General features: G+C 42.1%; 1 protein-coding gene across 1 annotated transcript in view; it reads left to right on the top strand.

Moving 5' to 3' along the window:
- The window catches only part of CLSTN2 (calsyntenin 2), a 611,561-nt gene that overhangs the window by 454,665 nt on the left and 131,332 nt on the right, over positions 1 to 25,564 (top strand). Inside the window, exon 8 of the mRNA XM_006900346.1 lies at positions 726 to 847. Coding sequence (XP_006900408.1) covers positions 726 to 847 — 122 coding nt within the window. The remainder of the gene's footprint in view (positions 1 to 725; positions 848 to 25,564) is intronic.

The raw sequence follows: 25,564 nt of genomic DNA, 5'->3' as shown, positions 1-25,564 counted from the left end.
CTGTCAAGTTGCTTGAGACTTGTAGCGAGCCAATGTACAACAGTTCTGAACCCTGCTCTGTCCTGAGCCAATTTCATCATCTCTGACACACCTACTCCCATTACCCCAGTCACTGAGTCAATCCATCTCAGCCTGGATCTTCCTCTCTTGTACTGTCTCTCTACCTTTCCAAGCATAATGTCCCTCTCCAAGGACTGGTCCCTCCCCACACCATGAACACAGTATAACAGGTGGATACTGGTTTTCATTCATTCATTCATTCATTCATTCATGTACATATTTCCTCCCTCCCCCAAATCCCTATGCAATGCTTGTCCTGTTTCAAGCTATTCATTGTCATACACATAGTTTCTAATTGTCCCCAGTTTCTAGCTGCCCCAGATTATCCATCCTTTCACCCATTTCAGTGTGGTCTTCATTGTCTATCCATTCTTTTCCCACTCTTCCCTCTCCCCATCTCAATCCTCTTATTCTAGTAGTGGCCTTAGGCAGTATTTGTCCCCTTGTGACTGAGATACTTCACTCAGTATAATGTCTTCCACATTCATCCACATTGTGTAGTATTTTACACATTCACCTTTTTTAGTGCTGCATAATATTCCAGTGTGTGAGCATAGCATAGTTTCTCTATCAACTGTTTTAAGTGATTTCATAAGGAGGTTCTTGTGACAGAAATTGATGCAAGGAGCCTGTCATTCCCGCCAAATCCTCTTTCTCCCTTTCAGAAATGAACCGGCACCACTACGCTCTGTATGTGCACAACTGCCGCCTTGTTTTCCTCTTGAGGAAGGACTTTGACCAGGCTGACACCTTTCGACCTGCCGAGTTCCACTGGAAGCTGGACCAGGTATGGCACTTCCTTCCACCTCATTTCTAACTCAGTCCTTTGTAGGGCAAGTTGCTTCCTGGAGAAGATGGCCATGGAGAAGTGTTGGATTCTTTCACTTGCTAAGTTTCCCTAAAAATCAAAGCAAGAACAGTGCCTTAAAAGTCAGGATGTAAACTGCACCTGCCACCCCCTTCCACATCTCAGAGATGGGGACGGACAGAATTCCAGCACTAGTGAGTGAACTAGCTGACATGCAACCTGTCTGTTTGCTCTGCATTCCGCTCGTGGGAACTGGTTCTTAAGGATGCCTGACTCAATTTTGTGATCATCCTTAATATGTCTCTGCATCAGTTCCTCCCCTTTGATGCTCTGCTGTCTTTCATGGATGACAGCAAGACTTGGTTATGATGACACAAAGTGGGGGATGGGACTTGAAGGACTTTGAAGTAAATAGTGAATAGTGAATAGCGGAGCTGGCTATGTGCAGTGTAAGTTCTTTTCTGAAGTGGAATTCTATGATTCACTGCAGAGCTTCATGACTTTTGATCAGAAGGACCGCTATGTTACACTAATCAGTGACACAGAAAGTGTCTGGTTTGAATCTGAAACTTTGAGGTGTGGATTGCTGTGTGCTATGCAAGTGTTAAGAAGGTGCCCTTAGCATTCACTGCTCCCAGAGGCTGCACCCCCATGGAGACTTGTATTTCAGCACACCTAGAGTGACCATCATGGAGATTTGGGGGAAGAACTGGACTTAAACAAAACAAAACAAAAAAACCCTTATATAATCAAGAAGGAAATGGATACAGGTAGTAAAGGGAACTACGTGCTGTTTAATGAAGCAGCTCAAAGAGTGTGCCTCCTGTTCGTGATTTACTGCAATCATTTAGAGGTATATTCTGTTTAAGATACTTTCTTGTTTGCTTTAAATCAGAGAAAAGAGCTTTTTTTTTTAGAAAGGTGCTTTTTTTACCCCTATATTTAGTTTTATTTTATATCGGTTTGTATGTTAAATTCATATACATTGTGTATCATTCATGTACTTTGTATTTCACACATTCCTACATTCATGTTGTGTTTCATATGATCACTCTGTACATATGTTTTATAAAATTAATCAACATTGATCAATGCTTTCTATTACCTTATATTTTCAGGTCTCTATTGGATCTTTCCTAATCCCTTCATCCCCACCCCTGTCTACCTACCATACTCTGTTATTCTAATGATTTACCTCATCGTGACCCCCTTTCCTTCTCTTTTTGGACTTTTATCTGCATCGTACTAATTAACTTTTTATTTTCAGAATGATGGTCCTTTGCAGTATTTGTCCTTATAAGACTGAATTAGTTCACTCAGCATAATGCTCTTCAGAGTCTACCATAATATATATATACACACACACACACACACACACACACACACACAGTATTTTACAAACTCCCTGCTCTTTAATGCTGCATAATATTCCATTTTGTAAATATACCGTAATTTCTTAGTCTTTTCCTTTTTTGATGGCCATTTGGGCTGTTTCCTTTTACTTTTGTGAGTAATGCTGCTATGAACAGAAGTGTAAAAAAATATCTCCATTTATATCTCAGATTTAGTTTCCTTGGAATATGTTTCCAATAGTGTGAGATTTCTATATTCAGCTTTTTGATAGCAAGCGATAGATGTTGGAAAGGATGTGGAGAGACTGGAACTTTCATGCACTGCTGATGATATTGCAAAGTGGTTCAAACACACTAGAAGGCAGTTTGGCATTTCCTCAAATAGTACAAAATAGTGCCTATTTTATGGTTCTCACTGGATAAATCTCCCAGAACCCCTTTGTGCTTCTTTCTGACCCATCCATATCCCTTTCTTCCTTCAAAATCCATTATATATACTCTCTGCCTTATCTTGTTTGGGGCTGGAGTTTTCAAAGTCCTTTCTTCTCTATCCCATTCTCTCCCTCCAGCAACACCAATTACCAGTGAAATTGGCTATAGACTCTTGGTGACCCCATAGATTACAAAGTAGAACTGTGTGCCATAGAATTTCCATAACTGTGTGCTTTTGGGAGCAGGTCACTGGGCCTGGGTCTCTACCGTCTTGAGGTGTCTCTGAGTAGGTTCAAAGTGCCTCTGGTGGTCTAGTGGCAAGAAGCTGCACGGCAATCCCAAAGGCATGCAATTTGAGGCCACCAGCTTCTTGCTCCACAAGAGAAGAGTGGGAAGTCTCTTCCCATGAAATTAATGGCCTCTGAGAACCCATGGGAGGGTCAGTTCTGATACTGTAGTATCAAGTATCACAAGAACAACAAGTACTTAACTATATTCACCTCCCAGAAACTCCCATCTCCTTATACTACCTACATCCTTATCCTGTCAGAGTAGTAGGTTTCTGAGAGGGCTGCTGTCAGTTTCTTCAAAAGGGAAGTAATTCATGTTGACCTGGGACTGTCACACTGTTCATCCTCACTGACATACAAATAAAGACAGATTCATTAACCCAGAGATCTCTCTGTGACGGAATTCCAGGCAATGTGACAAGATCTAGGATGTCAGGCTGATAGAGAAGACACTTGGAGAAACCCATGGGCAATTATCTAATTCATTACCAGTAAATCTTCTCCTGCTGGATCCCAGGGGTCTGCAAATATAGCACTGGAATTGGTACATATTCTTCAGAGTTAGAAATTCCATGTTTTATAGGAATTATAAAATCTGGACATTTATATTTGATTTTCTGGCATCTTTTCAGAGCCATATGTCTTGGATGTGATATTTCAAATACATAATATGCAGAATATGAATGGAAGTACATTCAAATACTGCATAATATTCTTTATTTTTCTTTATATTGTTTTTTTAAAAAAAATGAGAACATCATTGTACTACTTGAGATAACTATACATATTACCCATCATCACTTCTGAAGATTGGAGTTTGAGAAACATTGGTACAGGCAAATGAAATCACAGGTTTTGAATTTAATAATGGAAACGAATATAATATTTTTTGTTAAATTGGTGAAGAAGGATTTCTGGTTCTATAGAAAAAATACAGTGAATCATTTCAAAATTTCCCCATAAAGTCGTGAATATAAGGGTCAGAGCTTCACTGCACATCTCCTAGACTTCCATGACATCACTGACTACCATTGTTGTGCAGATCTATGTCAAGGCCACTCCTGTGTGAGCTCACCCTCATCTTGGCCATAATCAGGCCCAGTGAATAAAGTGAGAGAGAAAAACGAGATGCAGGAAATGACCCGAGTTCATGCAGCAAACCAGACTAGGCCAAAGCTCTGCCATGCCACTTTTTGGTGAGCTTACTACTCACAACTTAAGACTTCTTAAAGATCCAAGTTTATCTCTGGAATGTGAGATGTTTCTACTCCCGATGAAAACCTGCGAAATCTCATGCTATCTTTACCTGGAGCTCTGTGTCTTTCCTTGATTAAGAAATAAACAAAACCAAGAACAACTGCATTGTTTTGACATCTAGCCTCTGATGACCAGGAGAAACTATTAAAACACTCCACCATTAAACAGAAAGGATGACAGGATAAATCCACTCAGAGGACCTGGGAAGTAAAACTTGGTGATTTTCTTCTGAAAAAATCCACTAGTAAAAGTCTGAAAGAGCACAATTCTGTTCTGACACACAGGGGTTTACCAGCAATTGAGAGTTGATTTACTGTTGATCATCACTTCTACTGATGGGTTGCTGTCCAGAAGCCCCAGCTCAGCTAGGCAGTTGCTCTCTCTTTCTCTGAAGGAATCTCTCCTTCTGTGAGATCCACTGTGTATATGATATAGGATGCCAACTATATGTGCGTGATTATTAACAGCTTCTTCCCAAGAAATATGCTGCTATCAGCTACCAGGATGATGCTTTCTCCCCTGTACTGCCCAGACTTCTTTGAATGCAGAGCTCCATCCAAACTATTAGATGCACCGTCAAAAACTCACTGCTATTTAATCAGAACTGACTTAAAGATGACCCTTCATCAGGTTTGGTTTCCTTTTAATTCATTTTATTTTTACTGAGAATACACACAGACAGCTATATAGAAATTCCACATGTGCATACAATGACATATAACATTGTAATTACAGTTTCACGGATCATACATATACATTTTATTTTATTTTATTTAATAACATTAATTGGAGAGAGGATAAAAGGCATCGAGGACTCTCCTTCATAGGGTAGCTATGAGTCGCCTGCAACTCGACGGCACTTAACAACAATAATATCGACATAGAGAGAGAGATCAGCTGGCCCAGTGGACAGAAAGCGATGCTACCAAGCCAAAGACATTCCTCTGGGTAGTATAGCCCTGGTGTACAAGTTGCCGTACTGCGTTCACTTTTGGTTGCTGTGAAGCTGAACACCATGACACTGGTGTGTCAAATGCATTAATGACTGGCTACCCAATGTGGACAGAGAGTAGGGTGGAGCTCCCCAATTAAAACTAGCTTGGAAGAAGGAGTGGCATCCACTTCCATAATAGCTTACCTCCGGAAACCCTATGAACTTGGAGAGAGGGTGAAAGGCACCCAAGCATTGAGGACTCTCCTTCATAGGGTCGCTATGAGTTGCTTGCGACTCGACGGCACTTAACAACAACAACATACCTACCGCTACCCCCTTTTTTCAGATCCAAATTAGATCTTTCTCATTCTTTCACTGCCCCCCTTCCCAACCCACCCACCCAACTCAGCTATCCTAGTCATTTCAAAGTCTCCCTCCTTTGGTCCCTGCCTCTTCCCCTTCTGGACTTTTATACACATCTTACTAATATACTTCTATTTTTACAGTAATGATCTTACGCGACATTTATCCTTGTGAGACTGAGTTAATTCACTCATCATAATGTTCTCCAGACTCTCTTATGTTATATAGTATTGTACAGAACCGTTGCTCCTGAGTGCTGAATAGTATTCCATTGTGTGAATGCATCACAATTTCTCAATCCATTCGTTTGTTGTTGGACATTTGGGCTGTTTCTTTTTTTTTTTTTCGGTTATGAATAATGCTGCTATGAACATAGATGTACAGATCTCCATTTGTGTCTCAGCTCTGTTTTCCTTGGGATACAATCCCAGTAGTGGAATTGCTGGGTCATATGGAATCTCTGGGGGCTATTTTCAGGCTGGGAAGATGAATGGAATAGCCTGTTTCTGCAAAGTTGTGTTTTCTGGTTTGGAGTTGAGTCTAGGGTGTGGCTTTGCTCGCATAAGGGTGTGAGCTGATTGGATTTGTCCTCATATTTAAAAAGACTTTTTGGGCCTGAATAAAACAGGCTTAGAAGCAGGAGTGGCATCACTTAAAAAAAAAAAAAAAGCTTGCCTCCAGAAACTCTATGAACTTGGAGAAAAGAAAGTTTTCAAGACTTTCATTCATAGGGCCGCTATATGGATTGCTTACGACTCTTTTGCACTTAACAATGACAACATGGAATGTCTATATTCAGCTTTTTGAGGAAACACCAGATTGTCTTTCAGAGTGGCTGCACCATTCTACAATCCCACCAGCAGTACATGAGAGATCCATTCTCTCTATATCCTCTCCAACATTCGGTGCTTGCTGCTCTGGTAAACTTTGCCACTGCTACTGGAGTGAGATAGTATCTCATTGTTTTGATTTGCATCTCTCTAATCACCAATGATTTTGAGCATTTCCTCATGTGTCTGTTGGCCATCCAAATATTTTCCTCTGTGAAGAAACTTTCCATGTCTTTTGTCCATTTTGTGATTGGATTATCAATCATAAAATGGAGAGGGAAAAAAATCACTACCTGTGGAAGCCCTGTAGTATTCTGTAAACTTTCATTATGAGACCCTTGTCTGGCATGGCATTACCAGATGTTTGTCTCCAGTCAGTAGGTTTTCTTTTCACTGTATTAGGAACAGTTTTTTATGCACACAGATTTAATTTTTAGAAGATCCCTTTTGTCAATGTCATCCTCTCTTGGTTGTGCATATCTGGCTACATTTTTGTAAGCCTATTTCGTTTTCTTGGTGCTACAATCAACACTCTTGGTACCAGCAGCCAGGAAATTAAAAGACAAATTGCAGTGCTTTTATATCTGGAGGAACACTCTTCCACTTTGTACATCACTCTCTGTCAATGTGCAGTATGAAGTGACCTGGGTTTGCTGTGATGCTGAACCTTGTACCATTGAGGTGTCAAATACCAGAATGGCTTCCCAATGTGGACAGTGTTTGGTGGAGCTCCAGGTGTAAAACAGGTCTGGAAGCAGAAATGGCATCCACTTCCTAAACCACATGCCTCTGGAAACTCTATAAACTTGGAGAAATGACGATAGTTATGGAAAGGCATTAGGTCTTTGGTTCATAGAGTCGCTATGAGTTGAGCTCGACTCAGCAGCAATAAACAATAACAACAACAATCATGAGGGTTGTTGTGGAACTTTTTTTCCTTGATGTTACTATGCAACCCATATTGTGTAACCCATCTTTGATCTTCCTCATTAAGTGCTTCAAGTCTTCTGTTTCTGTTAATAAGGTTGTGACAACTGCATCAAACAAATTGTTGAGGAGTCTTCTTCTAGTCCTGATGCCAAATTCTTCTTCATATATCCCAGCTTCTCAAATGATTTGCTAAATACACACACTGAATACATATGGGGGAAAGATATGACCAAGATGCCCACCTTTACAGATTTTAACCTATGTAGTCTATTGGGAAAGTCTGCTGTCAGAGACCTCTCCAAAGTACTGACGAGCAATGATGTCATTCTGGAAGCTGAGATATGCCTGATTCAGACCATAGTTTTTGCAATTACTTGCTATGTATCAGAAAGCTGGACAATGAATAGGGAAGATAGAAGGAGAATTGATACCTTTGAACTGTGGTGCTGGAAAAAAAATATTGGATATACCACGGACTGCTAGGAGAATAAACAGGTTTGTCCTAGAGAGGGTGAGAACAGGCTGCTCCTTGGAGGCAAGGATTCTGAAGCTTTGTCTGACATACTTTGGACATGTTATAAAGAGGGATCAGTCCTTGGAGAGGGATGACATGCTTGGGAGAATGGAGGGACAGTGCAGGAGAAGAAGACCTTCAATGAGATGGATTGATGCAGTGTCTGGAGTAGATGGGGTAGGTGGGTCAGAGACAATAAGATTGGCACAGAATCGAGCAGGGTTTAGGGCTGTTGTACACAGGGTTGCTATGAGTCACAGACAACATGGCAGCACGTAACAACAAGTGTTGTTATGTTCATAAAACAGCTTCTTGGTCTAGGTATGGAGGGGTTTTCATGAACATAATTAAGTAGTTTGGGATTCCCATTCTTCTCAAAATTAGCCATAATTTCTTATGAACCACACAGTCAAATGCCTTTACTTAATCAGTAAAACAAGAGCAGCCATCTTTCTGATATTCTGTATTTTCAGCTAAGATCCATCTGGCATCAGCAATGATATCCCTTGTGTCACAGACTCATCTGAATTGAACTTTGAATTTCTGGAAATTCACTATTGATGTTACACTATTCTAGCCATTTTTTAAAACTTTTTAAATTTTATTCTGATTTATTTACAAAGTTTGAATACATTGTTTTTCACAAAAGATCCTTCCCATTTCATTCATCCCACCCAACCATCAAATTGTGCAACCCTATGATTAACACCCTACCCCCCACCCACACCCTCTATTTCCACCCTCTCTCCCACCTTGGATCCTCGTACTCATCCTACACTAATGGTTTTAGACACTATTTGTCCTACTGCTGAGTGAACTAACTCAGTCCAACAAGGACAAATACTGTTCCAGATATTTTTAAATAATCTTCAGTGAGATTTTACTTACATGGGATATTAATGATATTGCTCGATAATCCCCACATCCTGTTGGATCAGTCTTCTTGAGACTGGGGATAAATAGGCATCATTGGCCAGGTAGCTCTCTTCCATATTTATTGGCAGAGAATGTTGAACCTGTCTAGGTTGCATCTGTGTCCTGAGACACTTCAATTGGATTCCATCAATTTCTGGAGCCTGATATTTTGCCAGTACCATCAGTGCAATTTTAATTTCTTCCTTCATTATTATTAGGGGTTTTTGTTTTTGTCCTTTTTATGCTACATCCTGAAATGGTTCAGTGTTGACCAATTCTTTTTTAAAAAATGTTACTTTATACTGGTTTACATACAAAGTTCTTATAGTCTGTATACATTGTTTTTCACACCAGACCTCCCCCTTTCCTTTACCAATACCTCCTTCCACCCATCGGATTGTGTCACCCTATGTTTAAGTCGGCCCTCCAACCTGGATCCTCATACAGGCTCTACAATAATGGCCCTATGCAGTATTTGTCCTTATGAGACTGAGTTAGTTCATTTAGTATAATACTCTCCAGTCCTTCCCATGTTAGGTACTAATTTACAAAATTATTGCTCTTGTGTGCTGCATAATATTCTATTGTGTGAATGTACCATAATTTCTCAATCCATTCCATTGTGGTTGGACATCTGGGCTGTTTCCATGTTCTTGCAATGGTGAATTAGGCTGCTATGAACATTGGCATACAAGTCTCTGTTTGTGCCTCAGTTCTCATTTCCTCAGGGTATATCCCAAGCAGTGGAACAGCTGGATCATATGGAATTTCTATGTTCAGCTTTCTGAGAAAACACCAAGCTGCCTTCCAGAGTGGTTGTGCCATTTTACAATCCCACCAGCAATGTATAAGAGTTCCTATCTTACCACATCCTCTCCAACATTTATTACTTTATTCTGTGCTAAACTTTACCACTGCTATTGGAGTGAGATGGTATCTCATGGCTTTGCGTTGCATCTTTGTTATTGCCAATGATTTGAATCATTTCTTCATGTGTCTGTTGGCCATCTGAATGACCAATTCTTTTTGAACAGTGAGTCTGTGTATTCTTGCCTTGTTCTTTAGATTCTTCCTTCATCTTTTAAGATTTTATCCAAAAATCATTCAGTGTTACAACTCAAGGCTTGACTCTGCTTGTTTTTGCTGCTGTTGTTTTGGGTTTTGGTTTGTTGTTTGGTTTTTGTTTTTTTTTTTTTTATTTCAGCTTAAAAAATACTGCATGTGTTCTTCTCTTTAGATTTTAAACTCCAGCTCCTTTGAACCTCAGCATTCCTTCCCCTTGTGTGGCAATTTTTAGGTAAAGTGGTAAATCTCGCTGAATTTGCCACCAATGACTCTGTAACAGCTGCTGGGCTCGGCCAGAAATGATTCAAGCTGGTTTAAATGTTTCCATGTTTTCAAACTCCTTGCCCACCTTGGGAAATCCAGAAGTATAATAACGCTCTTATGTCTTAGTGAAGCGTTTCAGAAACATAGTTACTGTCCCTTGTGACTAACTACAAACCCTAGGTGATGCAGTGGACTGAGAATTGAGTTGTTATTATAAAGAAATACTCCACAGCTGCACACATACAGACACATTTGACATATATTTCTTTTGAAAAGTGAAAATGTAAAAGATATGAGTCATTGTTATTATGTGCTGTCAAGTCTCCTGAGACTCGTAGCGACCCTCTCGAGGCACAACAGCCCTAAACCCTGCTCTACCCTGTGTCAAGCTCATTGTCTCTGACACACCTACCCCCATTACCCCAGTCACTGAATCAATCCATCTCATTGAGGGTCTTGCTCTCTTACGCTGTCCCTCCAGCCTCCCAAGCATGACGTCCCTCTCCAAGGACTTGTCCCTTCTTGCAACATGCCCAAAGTATGTCAGATGAAGCTTCAGAATCCTTTCGTTCAAGGAGCAGCCTGGTCTCACTCTCTCTAGAACAAACCTGTTTGTTCTCCTAGCAGTCTGTGGTACATTCAATGCTCTTCTCCAGCACCCCAGCTCAAAGGCATCAATTCTCCTTCTATCATCCTTAGTCACTGTCCAGCATTCTGATACATAGCAAAGTAATTGCAAAGACCATGGCCTGAATCAGGCACACCTTAGTCTCCAGACTGACATTATTGCTCTTCAGTACTTTGGAGCAATCTCTGATAGCAGACTTTCCCAATGCACTTCTTCTCTTAATTTCCTGGCTGTTGAGGTACCAAGAGTGTTGATTGTGGTCCATGTAGCAACATGAAAATGCTGCATATCTAAAAGGAAGGGGAATCTATATACATCATAATAAAGATACTGATTGCCCTACTTAAAAAGAAATAGAGAGAAAAAGAATTGAATTTCTAAGTAAAAAATCAGCAGTTCAAAGCTAGTAGTCAGTCACTCCACAGGTGAAGAGTGAGGCCATCTGCTTTTATAAAGATTACAGGCTGGGGCACCCTGTAGGCAGTTCTGTTCAGTCCTATGAGGTCACAGTGAAGTTCACTTACATGATGGCAATGGCTGAATGTCTGAGTCCTCATTTGGTATTCATTCAGCACATGTATTTCCAAGCACACTTTGTGCCAGACACTGTGCTGGGTACCAGGAAACAATGACTAAAATCAAAGCCTGTGTTTTCCAGAAATTTCCCAGATAACTAGTCAAAGAAAACCGTATGAGTAGTTTGTAATCTCAGTACACTCGATGCTGAGTAGGAAGGCAGGAGGCCAGGGGGGCCGCCCATACACATTTAGGGATAAAAGTTTGGGGGGTGGGGGGGGTCAGTCAAAAATAGAAATGGATCAGAGGAGAAGGCAAGTGTTAGGAATCAACTTTAGAAGATCAGATGGGGATCCAACCTCTCTCGGCTCTTGAAAAAATGTCACCTTTTATCCCCACATAAACCACCATAGAAGCATTTTGCTATGCAATCAAAGACCACTTGAGAATATTAGGAATGAACTAATAAGAAGTGTTAGACAATCCACTTCTGAAAAGCAGTTGAGGAGAACCCCGATAATGGGATCCCGTTATGCAGAAATGGACTTGTGAATTTGAAGCTAACTCCATGGCAGCTAACAACAGCAGATATGAAAAGTGGTAACAAGACGTTCATAAAATTGAAGTCATTTTAACTCCCAAGGACTCATTTGGGGTTCTGTTGGCATTGGCTCTGTCGGGGCTCATTCTTGTATCTTCACAGATGTATCTTGCCTCTTATTCTTGAGTCATCACAGGTAGGCTGAGGTCCAAGTAAAACTGGGTGTTTGTGTTTGAACAGACAGAACCTTGTTATCATCTAACCTAGTGGGTGGTTTACAGGAGACTAGAGCACACATCCCTCCACTCTGGGACTTTGGCTGCTACCTAGCATCTTGAAGGCGGTCATGTCACTCACATAAGGGAAGTTTTTGGGGGGTCTTGTTTAATGCTTGTTACTGCTCTTTTCCCCCCAAGAGCGGGTGTCCTTTGGCCTTTGATTAAGGGTGAAGGTCTGCTTGAGGGTGTGGCTTTAAATCCTGCAGGCTCTCTGGCCTGCAGCTGTTGGGACAAATTTGTTAATTTTTGAATGAATATTCCTTAAATGAGTTGCAAACGACTCAACGGCACATAACAACAACAACAACATTCCTTAAATGACACAGCAATCTTTTGTCTATTTGCTGAACTGAACAACTTGGTGTCGCTGTGATGCTGCATACTGTTCCATAGTCTTGTCAAATACCATAGTGGTTACCCGTTATGTACAGTGTGTGGATGAGCTTCCAGATTGAGTTATGCTGGGAAGCAGGAGCGGAATCCACACCCTATTCTAGATGCCTCTGGAAAGTCTACAAACTCTCTAAATTCTTATAAATGTACAGAAATTATGTTAGTTATAGAACAGAGTTCGTAACCACTGCTAAATGAGACTAGTGCCGTTATATCTGGAGGAACACTCTTCCACTTTGCACATCACTCTCTGTCAATATGCTGTATGAAGTAACCTGAATTTGCTGTGATGCTAAACCTTGTGCCATTGGGGTATCAAATACCAGAATGACTTCCCAATGTGGACACTGTTTGGTGGAGCTCCCAGTTGTAAAACAGGTTTGGAAGCAGGAGCGGCATCCACTTTCTAAACCACATGCCTCTGGAAACTCTATGAACTTCAAGGAATGACAGTAGTTATAGAAAGGCATTAGGTCTTTTGTTCATAGAGTCACCATGAGTTGCACTTGACTTAATGGCAATCAACAACAACAATAACAGTGTGTACATCCACCAAGTGAGACATTCACACAGCAACTCGGGCCCTTTGCCTCACACCTCAGTAGCCTTCCGCTCACCTGGATGAAATGCCTTGCAGATCCATTCCTCTGCAGCTCCAGGAAATACCTCTGGCAATCTCATGCACCTGACTAAAGTGGCCATAATGATGAGGCGAATGCCGCTTTAATGGGCTCTTTACTTAAGATCTGCTAATGCGAGTCTCTCGCCAGCCTGCAATTAGTCACGTGCGAAGCCAGACAAGAGCAGGGGAGAGTGCCCAGCTGCTGGCAAACACGGGAAAGGTTGATTAATTTGCAGCCCCTCTCTGCTTTAATATTATTTAGATATGGTTGACTCAGTGTTGTGAATGCTAATTACCTTCCCTTTGGGCCTGGTAGTGCCTGGAGGGAAAGCTGCTGTTGTTTTACAATGCATTCCACTTACTGGAATGCACAAATTGAGTGGCAGCCTTAACCAGCCAGGAAAAGGACAGATGCCACCGGTTCCTGTCATGAAAAAGAAACATATCGCAGCGAATACAAAATGTGCCAGCTTCATTCAACTAGCTGCCTGTTGGCTTCTCTGGGTCAGACCTTGCAAAAGTATCAACGACCAAGGCAGAAAGGCATTGGCCCTCATGTCAAAAACTCATGGCTCTGCCCAGCTTATACTAAGTTTCTGTTGCATGTTAAACACATGCTGCTGGGAGAGGCCCAAGCTCTAAGCATCATGAAGGAGAGAGGTATCAAGAATTAGTGAAGACAGCTGGTGAAGGGTGGGTCTGCACTGAGAAGTCAGTCATCATGGGGCTCCAGACCGCACAGGAATCCAAGCCCAGTGCTGCACTCCTGATTGTTCAAGAGTTGGAATAGAAATGTTAAAATGGCTCAAATGTTAGTATTTTCTCGAGATTTTTTTTTAATTGGAAAACTCTATGAACTTGGAGAAACAATGGAAGTTATACAAGTGTTCAGGTCTTTCATTCATATGGTCGCTATGAGTTGTCTACGACTCGACTGCACTTAACAACTACAACGAGAGAGCTCTGTTGGCCTGGTGGATAAAAAGTTTTGCTACCAAGCCAAAGGTGGGTGATCTGTGGCCCTTAGGGGAGCCAGGTCAAACATTTCTTTAAGTGGTCTAGCACTGATCTGTCCGTTTGCTGTACAGAGGTAACTCATGGTTGCTGTGATGCTACACCCTGTGAGACACTGATGTGCCAAATGCGATAATGGTTACCCATGGTGGACAGTGTTGGCTGGAGCTCCACGATTAAAACAAGCCTGGAAGCAGGAGGGGCATCCACTTCTGATATAGCTTGCCTCCAGAAATTCTATGAACTTGGAGAAACATTGAAAGTTACACAAGTGTTCAGGTCTTTTGTTCAGAGTCACTATGAGTAATCTATGACTCGATGGCACTTAACAACAACTGTCCAGTTTTAGACAACTGGACGCCACATGGTAAGGAAAGCAGCTTAAACTCAATAGAACCTCTTTTTGGTCTTTATAAACATTTTTCTATTATTATTAATGATTAATAATAACTACTATTATTAATAATTAATAATTCATTAATGAAATTTTACAGAGACTTTAAATTTCCATTCATTTATTGTTGCACTTTTCTCCCTGCCCAACCCTTCCACCCAGTTTGCTCTTCTCTTTGAAAAGTAAAAGAAAAATACTTTTGTTGTTATACAATCCCTCCCCCTAAGTCCATTTCACTTTGCAGCCTTTGTTCTAAACTCCTGTCATGACAATAGAACCTTTTTAAAAAACAATTAGGATTGTCTCAGATGAGGCCCACTTGTCTTAGGGGAGCACTTCCCATTCTCACAGTCCCTGGTCCCCCACAAAAGGTGCTGACACAGAGAGGAGGAGACTAGGCCATATCTGATCCCTGGTACCCACTCCATGCACTCAGAGAGCAGAGGAGATGTGACGACCTAGGTCCTTCAGATCTAGGCCTCTGATGCCTGTTGATGAGTTCCATCCTTCTGCATAAACAAAAGAATAAAGTACAGGCCCAAGTTCCCCCAGAAAACAAATGTCAGAGCCAGCACTGAGGTAGGTGTATTTCTCTTAGGCTTAAGTGTATGAAGTCCTTTCCATTTGGCTAGAATTACAGAGGTCCTGGTAGAAGGGAAAAATGCATACAGCTTTTAAACTTGATGAAGAAAGAGTCTGAAAATGATGCAGAATCATTTTACTAGTATCTGTGCTTTGGACCACATGGGAAAGAAAAGAATTTAATCATTATTATAGATTTAAAAAAATCCTAATGAGTTGATTGGAGAATAGTCAGTCTAGTCCAGACTAGTTATTAAAGAGCAAAGTGTTTAGACATTGTCAGCACTTTGATTCTGCTGTTTAAAAACTAATTCTTGGTTATGTCAACCATGGTTCTTCCCCAGTAGTAGTGTAACCCAGCTCAACATCCCTGCCCTGTACCCTGGCTTCAATAAGCTCTGCCTTCCTTTAAGACCAAATCCCTTAAACAGAGACAGGGACTGTCCGCAACCTCTTTTTCCTTACCTCTGGGGTGTTGTTGTTGTTAGGTGCCATTGAGTCAAGCACGACTCATAGTGACCCACCCTGTGAACAAAAGATCTGAACCCAGTCCTGTCCTGTGCCATACTCACACTTCCTGACACACAAGATCACATTGCCGCAGTCACTGTGTCAGTCCACCTGGTTGAGGGTCTTCCTGTCCTTTGTTGACCCTCCACCCTTCCCAATATCATGTCCCTCTCTAAGGAATAGCATCTCCTAACAACATGTCCAAAATATGTGAGGCGAAGTCTCATCATTCTTGCCTCCAAAGATGACTCTAGCTGCGAAATCTCCAAGACATATCAGTTTTGTTTTCTTGACCATCCGTGGGATGTTCAGTGCTCTTCTCCAAAACCACAGCTCAAATAGATCAATTCTTTTTTCTGGAATAGAGGGACAGAATTCCGAATGATGCTTTCTAATGCCCTCACTTATAAATAAGGTGCGTGGGGAAGGATAGAACATCTGGGATTTCACTTGAGCATGCAAAGAAAATGGTCCTCTTTTTCCCACCATCTAAAACATAAGGATTCCCTATCAGCTCTCGTTTCTCTCTTTTCTTTGCCTTTTTCATTTCCAAAAAAGCCTCCAGATATTTGAGAAGGGGTAGTATATACTTTCACAAGCTTTTAAACCCACATGATACACCTAGATCCTCTCTGATATTGATAATACAGGGATTGAATCTTTTCTTCTATGCAAAGAGGACTGCTGAAAGGAGCATTCATTCATTCTCTAGGGCTATCATAATGTCATAAACTGTGTCTAACAACAGAAATTTATTTTCTTGCCCTTCTGGAGGTTACAGGTTCAAACTCAAGGTGTTTCCAGGACCATGTTCTCTCTCAGTTGTCTCTAAGGGAACATCTTACTTTTCTAGCTTCTGTTGGCTCTTGACGATCTTTACTTGTTTCTTACCTTGTGGATGAATCACTTCAGACTCTAGCTCCTTCTTCACGTGAGTCTTCCCTCTGTGTATTCATGTCGCTTCTCTTTTTATAAAGGGACTATTCTGATTGAATTAGAACCCACTCGCCTATTTTAACTTGAGTGATAATATCAAAAGATCTTTCTTTCCAGACAAGGTCACATTCACAAGTGCTCGGGTCAGAACCTCACCATAAATTTTGAGGTACACAGTTCAACCCAGTCAGATGCAGTTAGTCTGTTTGGTTTTCTTTGGACGACTACACATGGGCCCATATTTCTGTCTTGAAGCCCCTCTTACAGCCACATTTTCATCATGACTCTGGCCTCTGCTTCCCTACTGCCTTCTTTACCATGGAACAGGGCACTTTCGGGTCTTCTGTTAGCTACTTCTGGTAGACAGAATAGCTGATCTCAAAAATATTCCCAATTATATCCAAGGTCGCTTGCTGAAACTGAAGAAAACCTGAAGCACTTGCTGTAGAAGGTCAAGGACTATAGTCTCCAATATGAATTGAAGCTCAACATCAAGAAGATAAAAGATTCTCACCACTGGGCCAATTGGCAACATCTTGATAGTTGGAGAAGAAACTGAGGTTGTTAACAATTACAGCTTGCTTGGCTCAGCAATTAACACTCTTAACACCAGCATTCAGGAAATCAAAAGTTGGACTGAGAAAACTCTGCTGTCAGGGACCTCTCCAGAGTGCTGAAAAGCAACTATGTCAGTCTAGAGACCAAGGTGCGCCTAATGCAGGCTATGGTCTTTGCAATTCTTCGATATGTGTCAGAAAGCTGGACAATGACTAAGGCTGACAAAAAAAAATTGATGCCTTTGAGTTGTGGTGCTGGAGAAGAGTCTGGAACATAAAATGGATGGCCAAGAAAACAAGTGAGTCTGTCTTGGAAAGGGTGAAACCAAATTTCTCCTTGGAGGCTAGGATTTGAAGCCCCATCTCACGTATTTTGGGCATGTGACCAGATGAGACCAGTCCTTGGATAAAGACATCATACTTCGAAGAGTGGAGGGACAGCACAGGAGAGGAAGGCCTTGGACAAGATGGATTGATAACAGTAACTGGAGCAATGGGGGTAGGTGTGTCTAAGTCAGTGAGACTGTCTCAGGACAGGAAAGGATTCAGAGCAGTTGTACATAGGGTGGATCTGAGTCTCAGGTGACTAGATAGCACATAACAACAACAACATTCAAGAGTTTATCATTGTGCTTCAGTTAGTTACAAGCGAGAAAGGACTAAAGTTATACAGGTGTCCAGGTCTTTCATTCATAGGGTTGCTATGAGTCTCCTACAATTCAAAGGCACTTAACAACAACACCACCAGCATAAAGAGAGGTCAGGTGGCCTAGTGCGCAGAAAGTGATGTTCCCAAGCCAAAGGTGGGTGACTCTCCTCCGCAGCCCTCGGGGTTGCCTTTAATTGTTTTTTGTGTAACATTCTTCTAGGGCATACAACCCTGGTCTGTCTGTTTGCTGTACAGAGGTAACTTGTGGTTGCTGTGAAGCCAAACACTGTGACACTGATGAGTCAAATGCGAGAATGGTTACCCATGGTGGACAGTGTTTGGTGGAGCTCCTAAATTAAAACAAACCTGGAAGCAGGAGTGGCATCCACTTCCGAAATAGCTTGCCTCTGGAAACCCTATGAACCTGGAGAAAGGTCAAAAGTTATACAAGTGTCTAGGTCTTTCATTCATAGGGTCACTATGAGTTGCTTATGACTGATGGCACTTAACAACAACAGCAACATATAGTGAGCAAAATTCATTCCATCTCAGTTAAGGATTTCAAAATTTAAAATAAGCTTTGATTCTCTTTTGTAAGATGTTGTGGAGTTGAGAGAGAGAGACATATCTAGCTATACGTTATAGCAAACTTATAGCAAGATCTTTGACATAAAGGGGGGAAAAGTGCAATTGTTTACTACAGATTACTAAGCAGGTACATATAATCCTGTACTTACCTTGACTAATAAGTAATAATAACTGCGGTCTAGGGTCTAGGTCACTGCAGCTTGTGGATATATAGTCATGCATGGCAAAAGCGATTTGGTACGATAAAGATCTTGAGATAGTTTCCTGTCTAGTCTAGACTTTCCTTCTTAGTCTAGCTTATCCAGGTAAACCCAATGCAATCACATGAGTCATTACAGGTTGGAGGCAGAGTGCCAGAATCAGAAGAGGTATGATAATAGAAATACAGACAAGGGTATTATAGGGCCAGGAGCCAAAACATGGAGATGGTCTTCAGAAATTTAGAAGAAGACCCTAGGAAACAGATTCTCTCCTTGAGTCTCTAGACGGAACAAAGTCTTTCCTATATCTTGATTTTTTAGCCTAAACTTATTTCAGGCTGTAGCCTCTAGAAACGTGGAGAAAGTGTTGTTGTAATGTACCCTTGAGTTGGAACCAATAGCTGACCTCCCAGCAGGTTTTCACAGGCAGTGAATCCCATGGCAGGAAATCATCTATCTTTCTCTATCAGAACAGCTGGTGAATTCAAACCACTTGCCTTTGGGTTGGCAGTGCCACTCCTTACCACTAAGTCACCAGAGCTCCCTTCCAGAAATGTGAGATATAAATTGTTGTTATGTGCCGTTGAGTCACCTGCATCTCATAGCGATCCTATGTCCAATAACTCTGAACCCTGCTCTGTCCTGAGCCAGTCTCACTGATTCCAACACAACGGATACTATTACCCATGTCACTGTGTCAATCCATCTCATCCAGGGCCTTCCTCTCTTGTGCTTTCCCTCCACCCTTTCAAGCATGATGTCCTTCTCCAAGGAATAGGCAATGTGCAGTAATTTGTTTCAGTTGTTGTTGTGTACCATAGAGTTAGAACCGACCTATACCGGGTTTACAGAGGCAGTTAATTACACGGGAGGAGATTGCCTATCCTTTTCCTGAAAAGCAGCTGGTGGCCTCGAACCTCATGCCTTTGGGATGGCAGCACAGCTTCTCGCCACTAGGCCACCAGAGCCCCCTGGAAACTAACACACTACTCAAACTCTTTCAGAGCCCCTCATGCCTCCAAAAGAGAGTTGTCTCAGGGTAGCCTAGATGGTAAGGAGTTGTGCTGCCAGTCCAAAGGCAGGCATTTTGAATCCGTCAGCTGCTCTGTGAGAGAAAGACTATCTCCTCCGATGGGCTTTCTAGCCACAGAGAATCCACTGGGTAGTCTGAGTCAGCTCTGACTCGAAGGCACATAGCAAACAACCTCCACCGCCATGGCTGGTGCTCTGGTGGTGCCGTCTGTAGGAAGCTACACTATTAACTAGAAGGCGGTGGTTCAAATCCACCAGCCACCCAGCAGGAGAAAGATAGGAAATCTTCTCCCACGTGATCATTGTTGTTATTGTTGTTTCCCGTCAAATTGGACTCGACTCCTAGCCAACACTCCAGCAGAGTTGCAGAGGCAGTTAATCACACAGGAGGAGTTGCCCATTCTTCTTCAGTAGTGCATGTGATGGATTTGAACTTCATGCCTTTGGGATTGCAGCACAGCTTCTTACCAGCAGGCTGTCAGAGCTCATGTGATTATTAGACTCCTGGAAACTCCCTAGAGAGTCAGGTATGAGTTGGTTCAGAAGTGTAAACTGGAAGATTCCAACTCAGTGTTGAGTTGCCACTGCTTTCTACCTTGTTGATGGGCCCCCTGGTCAGATTCTTCTAGAGAATAGAGAAAACTGCTGCCAAAATTTACAAACAAATAAACAGGACACCATTGCTGCAGGGAGAGTCTGACTCATGAGATCAACACGGACCTGTGCTCCACAGTATTTCCATTGGATTATTTTTAATGACCAGGCCTTTCTTCTGAGGTACTTAGGCCCAACCCTCCACCTTAGACTGTGGTTTCAAGACCCAGGCACTCTAGATTCTTCTCTATTCCTAGGGAATACATCCACTCCCATGGATCTCTGAATAGCCCCATCCTTCGAATCTTGACCTTAGCAAGAAGAAGAACTCAATCCTGATCTCTAGTGGGAAGCGGGGGGAAACCCGCTGTTAGAGTTTGGGAAGAAAGTAACTTCTGCAGATTCCCAGAGGCAGAATCATGACACAGAAACAAAAAGGAAATGAATTAAAGCAAGGGAAGAGACATTTAGTAAAGCAGTGATCAGAGCTGCACATGTTAGTGGAGCTTATCTGATCTCTAACCAGTGGTGAGATGTGAGGACTAGTAAATACTACTGGACAGGCTGTTAACACACTTGTTGAGGGATTCCATAGCTCTATTTATCAATATAGGCTGAGCCATTCATTTGAAGAGCCGCCTTCTCAGGGCTTTCTTACCTATATATTATGACACACAGGATTGTCTTTCATTGGGCTTCTGAAAGGCCTGTACTAAATAAAGGAGGATCGTAACTCGTGGTGAAGTCAGACCTGCACTGATGTCATTCTTTCCCCCTCCTATAGCCCTGCTGACTTCTTTTACTGTCTCACCCAGATACGTTGATGTTGATGTTGTTGTTGTTGTTGTTATGTGCCATCGAGTCGCTTGTGACTCAGAGCGACCCTGTGTACAACAGCCCTAAACTCTGCTCTGTCTTGTGCCAATCTCATTGCCTCTGACACACCAATCCCGATTACCCCAGTCACTGAATCAATCCACCTCATAGAGGGCCTTCCCCTCCTGCACTGCCCCTCCACCCTCCCCAGCACGATGTCTCTCTCCAAGGACCTGTCTCTCCTTACAACATGTCCAAAGTATGTTAGACGGAGCCTCAGAATCCTTGCCTCCAAGAGCCACTGCGTTTAACCCTTTCCAGAATGAATCTATTTGTTTTCCTAGCAGTCCATGGTACTCTCAGTACTCTTCTCCAGCACCACAGCTCAAAGGCATCAATTCTCCTTCTGTCCTCCTTGGTCATTGTGCAACTCACCTATATACCCAGATATGAAGGCTACAAAATGCAGCTAACCAGATAAAAATCCGAATGCACTGCCATCAAGTCAATTCAGACACGTGGTGACTCTCCATTGTGCTGAGGCTGTAAATCTCAATGGGAACAGACTGCCTGCCTCATCTTCCTCCTTCATAGTGGAGGATGGATTTGAACTGCCAACTCAGATTAGATGCCTAACATGAAACCCACTTTACCTCTGTTGTTGTTGTATATCATCGAGTTGGAACCAACCCATAGCTGACCCTTTCAGTGGGTTTTTAGGGGCAGTTAAGCACACGGGCCTCTCGAAAAATAATCAGTTGTTGTTGTTATGTCCCTTAATAAAGTCAGAACTGACTTATAGCTGATTCCTTCCCCACACAGGTTTTCAGACACTGAAAATCGTACAAGAGGAGATTACCCATCATTTTCTTGTGGAGCAGCTAGTGGATTTGAACTGGCATCCTTTGGCGTGCCAGCATAACTCCTTATCACTGAGCCACAAGAGCTGCAAAACAAATCAGAGGTCCTCATTCCATACCTACCTTCCATCTGGGGGCAAATGCTGCTCTCTCTAGTCCTTAATCTCCTGATGGGGTCTACACTTCCCCTGCTTTTGTGATATCTTTAGTTTAAGCATATACATCTGCCCAGAGGCAACGAATGCATTTTGTCAGTAGACAAGCTGTACTACATATTTAATAACCGTGTCTCATTTCACTCTAAAAGAGAAGGAAATAATGTCAACACAATTAAAATGCTCAGTAAATCAAATCGCCTTTTCAATAATAGATGGCAATGCTGAGGCTGTGGGAGAAGCGTAGTGGGCCAACATCACCACCACCACCCTGCCCTGGCTGTCCATACATCCGACCCTTCTGGTCTCCGTCAGGGCCAAGTGTCAGCTGAGAAGGATAACCTTTGTTGGCATTAAACCCAAATATATCAGCATTCTTTATATGAAATCTATTTTTCTCTTTGCCATATCCATACTATAGAAAGGCAAGAAATTGCCAAATTCAGGGGCATTCACTTCTGTAAATAGCTTGCCTCCGGAAACCCTATGAACCTGGAGAAAAGATTAAAGTCACGCCAAGTGTCAAGGACTTTTGTTCATAGGGTCACTATAAGTTGTCTATGACTCGACAGCATTTAACAACGTAGAGAGAGCTGAGTTGGCCTAGTGGACAGAAAGTGATGTTACCAAGCCAAAGGTGGGTGACTCTAATCCATGACCCTCGTGCCTATTTTTAATCCTTTTTGGTCAAACATTCTTCTAGGTGGCTGTACCCTGGCATGTCCACTTGCTATATAGAGGTAACTCATGGTTGCTGTGAAACTGAACACTGTGACACTGATGTGTCAAATGCGATAATGGTTACCCATAGTGGACAGTGTTTGGTGGAGCTCCCTGATTAAAGCAAGCTTGGAAGCAGGAGTGGCATCCACTTCCGTAAACAGCTTGCCTCAGGAAACCCTTTACACCTGGAGAAAGGATGAAAGTCACTCAAGTGTTGAGGACTTTCATTCATAGGGTTGCTGTGAGTCGCCCACAACTCCACAGCACTTAACAACAACTATAATATAATGGAGCCGAATTAAAATCCTAATAAAATGGGAGCTCTGATGGCCCATCGGGTAAGGAGTGTGTACAGTCAATACAGAGGCAGGTGGTTCGAATCCACCAGCTGCTCCAAAGGAGAAAGATGGGCATTCTCCTCCTGTGCAATTCACTGCTTTGGAAAATCCATTGGAGGGTCAGCTGTGAGTTCATCCTAATACATCACCATTGAGTAGTTGTTGAATATAAAATGGCAAAGTCTAATACTAATATCCTTTCCTTGACAATATGAGCAAAAGGTACTGATCACTCTTGGGTAAAGCAGTTGTTGTTGTTGTTAGGTACCATCGAGTCAAGTGCAAATCATAGAGACCCTATGAACAAAAGATCCGAACCCTGTTCTGTCCTGCGCCAGCCTCACACACAAGAGCCCATTGTATCGGTTACACACTCTTAGGTCTAGTGAAGAAGTTAAAAATGAAAGCTGCATTACTAGAGTTGTTGCTTTGTGCTGTCAGGCACTTTCTTTTAAATCTAACAAAAACCTAGCGGTTTACATGCAGCACTCCACTGAGCCACCATGTATGTCAATTGTTGATATTATTGTGGCTTACATGCTACAAGGATGCTGAAAGCTATGCGGCCAGTATTTCAAATACCAGCAGGGATACGCGTATCAGACAGGTTTCAGCAGAGCCTCAGAGGAAGCCAGACCAGGAAGGAAGGCATAATAGTCTGCTTTGGAAAATTGCCTAGTGAAAAGCTTATGGATCGTGGCAAAGTTGTCTGGTAAAGTGCTTGAAGAAGGGCCCCTAAGTTTGGAAGGCAACAGTGGACTCAAGCATAAAAATTCATAAGATGGTGTGTTTCTATTTGCTGTCCATGATTTGGAACTACTTTATCTTATTTTGTTGTTGTTGTTGTTGTTGTTGTTATGTGCTGTTGAGTTGACTGTGACGCATAGCAACCCTATGCACAGTAGCTCTGATCCCTTCCCTATCCTGATCCAGTGTCTCCAACACACCTATTCCCAATACCCTAATTACTGTGTCAATCCATCTCATCTTGCAACTTCCTCTCCTGCACTGTCCCTCTACACTTCCAAGCATGATGTCCTTCTCCAAGGACTGGTCTCTGGTCCCTCCTGGCAACATGTCCAAAGTATGTAAGACAGAGCTTCAAAATCTTTGCCAGCTCCAAAGATCCTGGTTTTGCCTTCTCTAGGACAGACCTGTTTGTTCTCTTGGCAAGGTCCATGGTGTGGTCAATACTCTTCTCCAGCACCACAACTCAAAGGCGTTGATTCATCTTCTGTCATCTTTAGTCATTGTCCAGCTCTCAGATGCATAGCAAGTAATTGTGAAGACCATGGCCTGGATTGGGTGCACCTTGGTCTCTAGACTGACTTCATTGTTCTTTAGCACTCTGGTGAAGTCCCTGACAGCAGACTTTCCCAATGAAATTTGTCTTTTGACTTCCTGACTCCTGGTGCCAAGAGAACTGGTGGAATGGAGAAAGTTGAAATTGTTAACAATCTCAATCTTTTCTCCATCTGTTATGGTACTGACAATTGACCCAGTATTGAGAATCTTTGTTTTCTTGATGTTGAGCTTCAGTCCATATTGGAAACTATAGTCCTTGACCTTCTGCAGCAGAAACTTCAGGTCCTCATTTTCGACATGCTAGGTTGTGTCATCTGCATAATGTCAGTTGTCAATGAATCTTCCTCCAATCCTGATGCCTCATTCCTCCTCATACAGTCCAACTTCTTGAATGATTTGTTCCACAAATAGATTGTAAAGGTATGGAAACAGAACACATCCTTAACACACTCTTTTCCTGATTTCGAACTATCCAGTATTTCCTTGCTCTGTTCTGACAATTGCCTCCTGGTCCAAGTATAGGTTTTGCATGAGTATAATCAGGTGTTCTGGGATTCCAGTTCTTCTTAATGTTAGCCAGATGTGTTGTGATCCACACAGTCAAGTGCCTTTGCATAGTCAATGAAACACAGAAAGACATTCCTCTGGTACTCTCTGCTTTTTGCCAAGATGAAATTACTCAGGTCATAACTAAAATCAAAACCCAGACAGGAGATGCACAATGAAAGACATAACAAGGTACTTCTCACACATCTCCTCTAATAAATGAAAGAGCCTGGAATCTAACCTCAAAATGCACATAGTCCAAGAGGGGGAAGGCACTATTCTTGGCTTGGTAAAATTTGCCACCCTTGTGAATACACAAGGCGACAATGTCCAGTATCAGTGCTGATTCTTAAGTGTATGGAACAGGACTTATATGCCCATCCAGACAATGAATTCCAAACTCAGCTCATCAAGGGTCATATTTGAGCATCTTTTTTTCCTTCTTTTTAAAAATAAATATTATTTTTCGTTTTAATGAAAATGTACAGAGATTTTGGATTTCCATTCATTCATTGTTGCACTTTTCTCCCTGCCCACCCCTCCTCCCAATTCACTCTTCTCTTTGAAAAGGAAAAAAAAAATTCTTTCATTGTCATACAGTCCCCCCACCCGCAAGTCCACTTTACTATGCAGTTCTTGTTCTGGACTCTTGTCATGCCAATAATACCTAATCATATATTCCTTTTATACAGTTCTCTCCCTAGTCTGTTTCAATACCATGTACATATTTATACCCTCTATTCTCAGTTTCTTCCCAACTCCCATGTTAGTCT

The sequence above is a fragment of the Elephantulus edwardii genome, unplaced genomic scaffold (assembly GCF_000299155.1).
Source record: "Elephantulus edwardii isolate Elephantulus edwardi_28Jun2011 unplaced genomic scaffold, EleEdw1.0 scaffold00281, whole genome shotgun sequence".
NCBI classification, from domain to species: domain Eukaryota; kingdom Metazoa; phylum Chordata; class Mammalia; order Macroscelidea; family Macroscelididae; genus Elephantulus; species Elephantulus edwardii.
The sequence above is the reverse complement of the archived record's forward strand: the minus strand, read 5'-3'. Positions and strand labels throughout refer to the sequence as shown.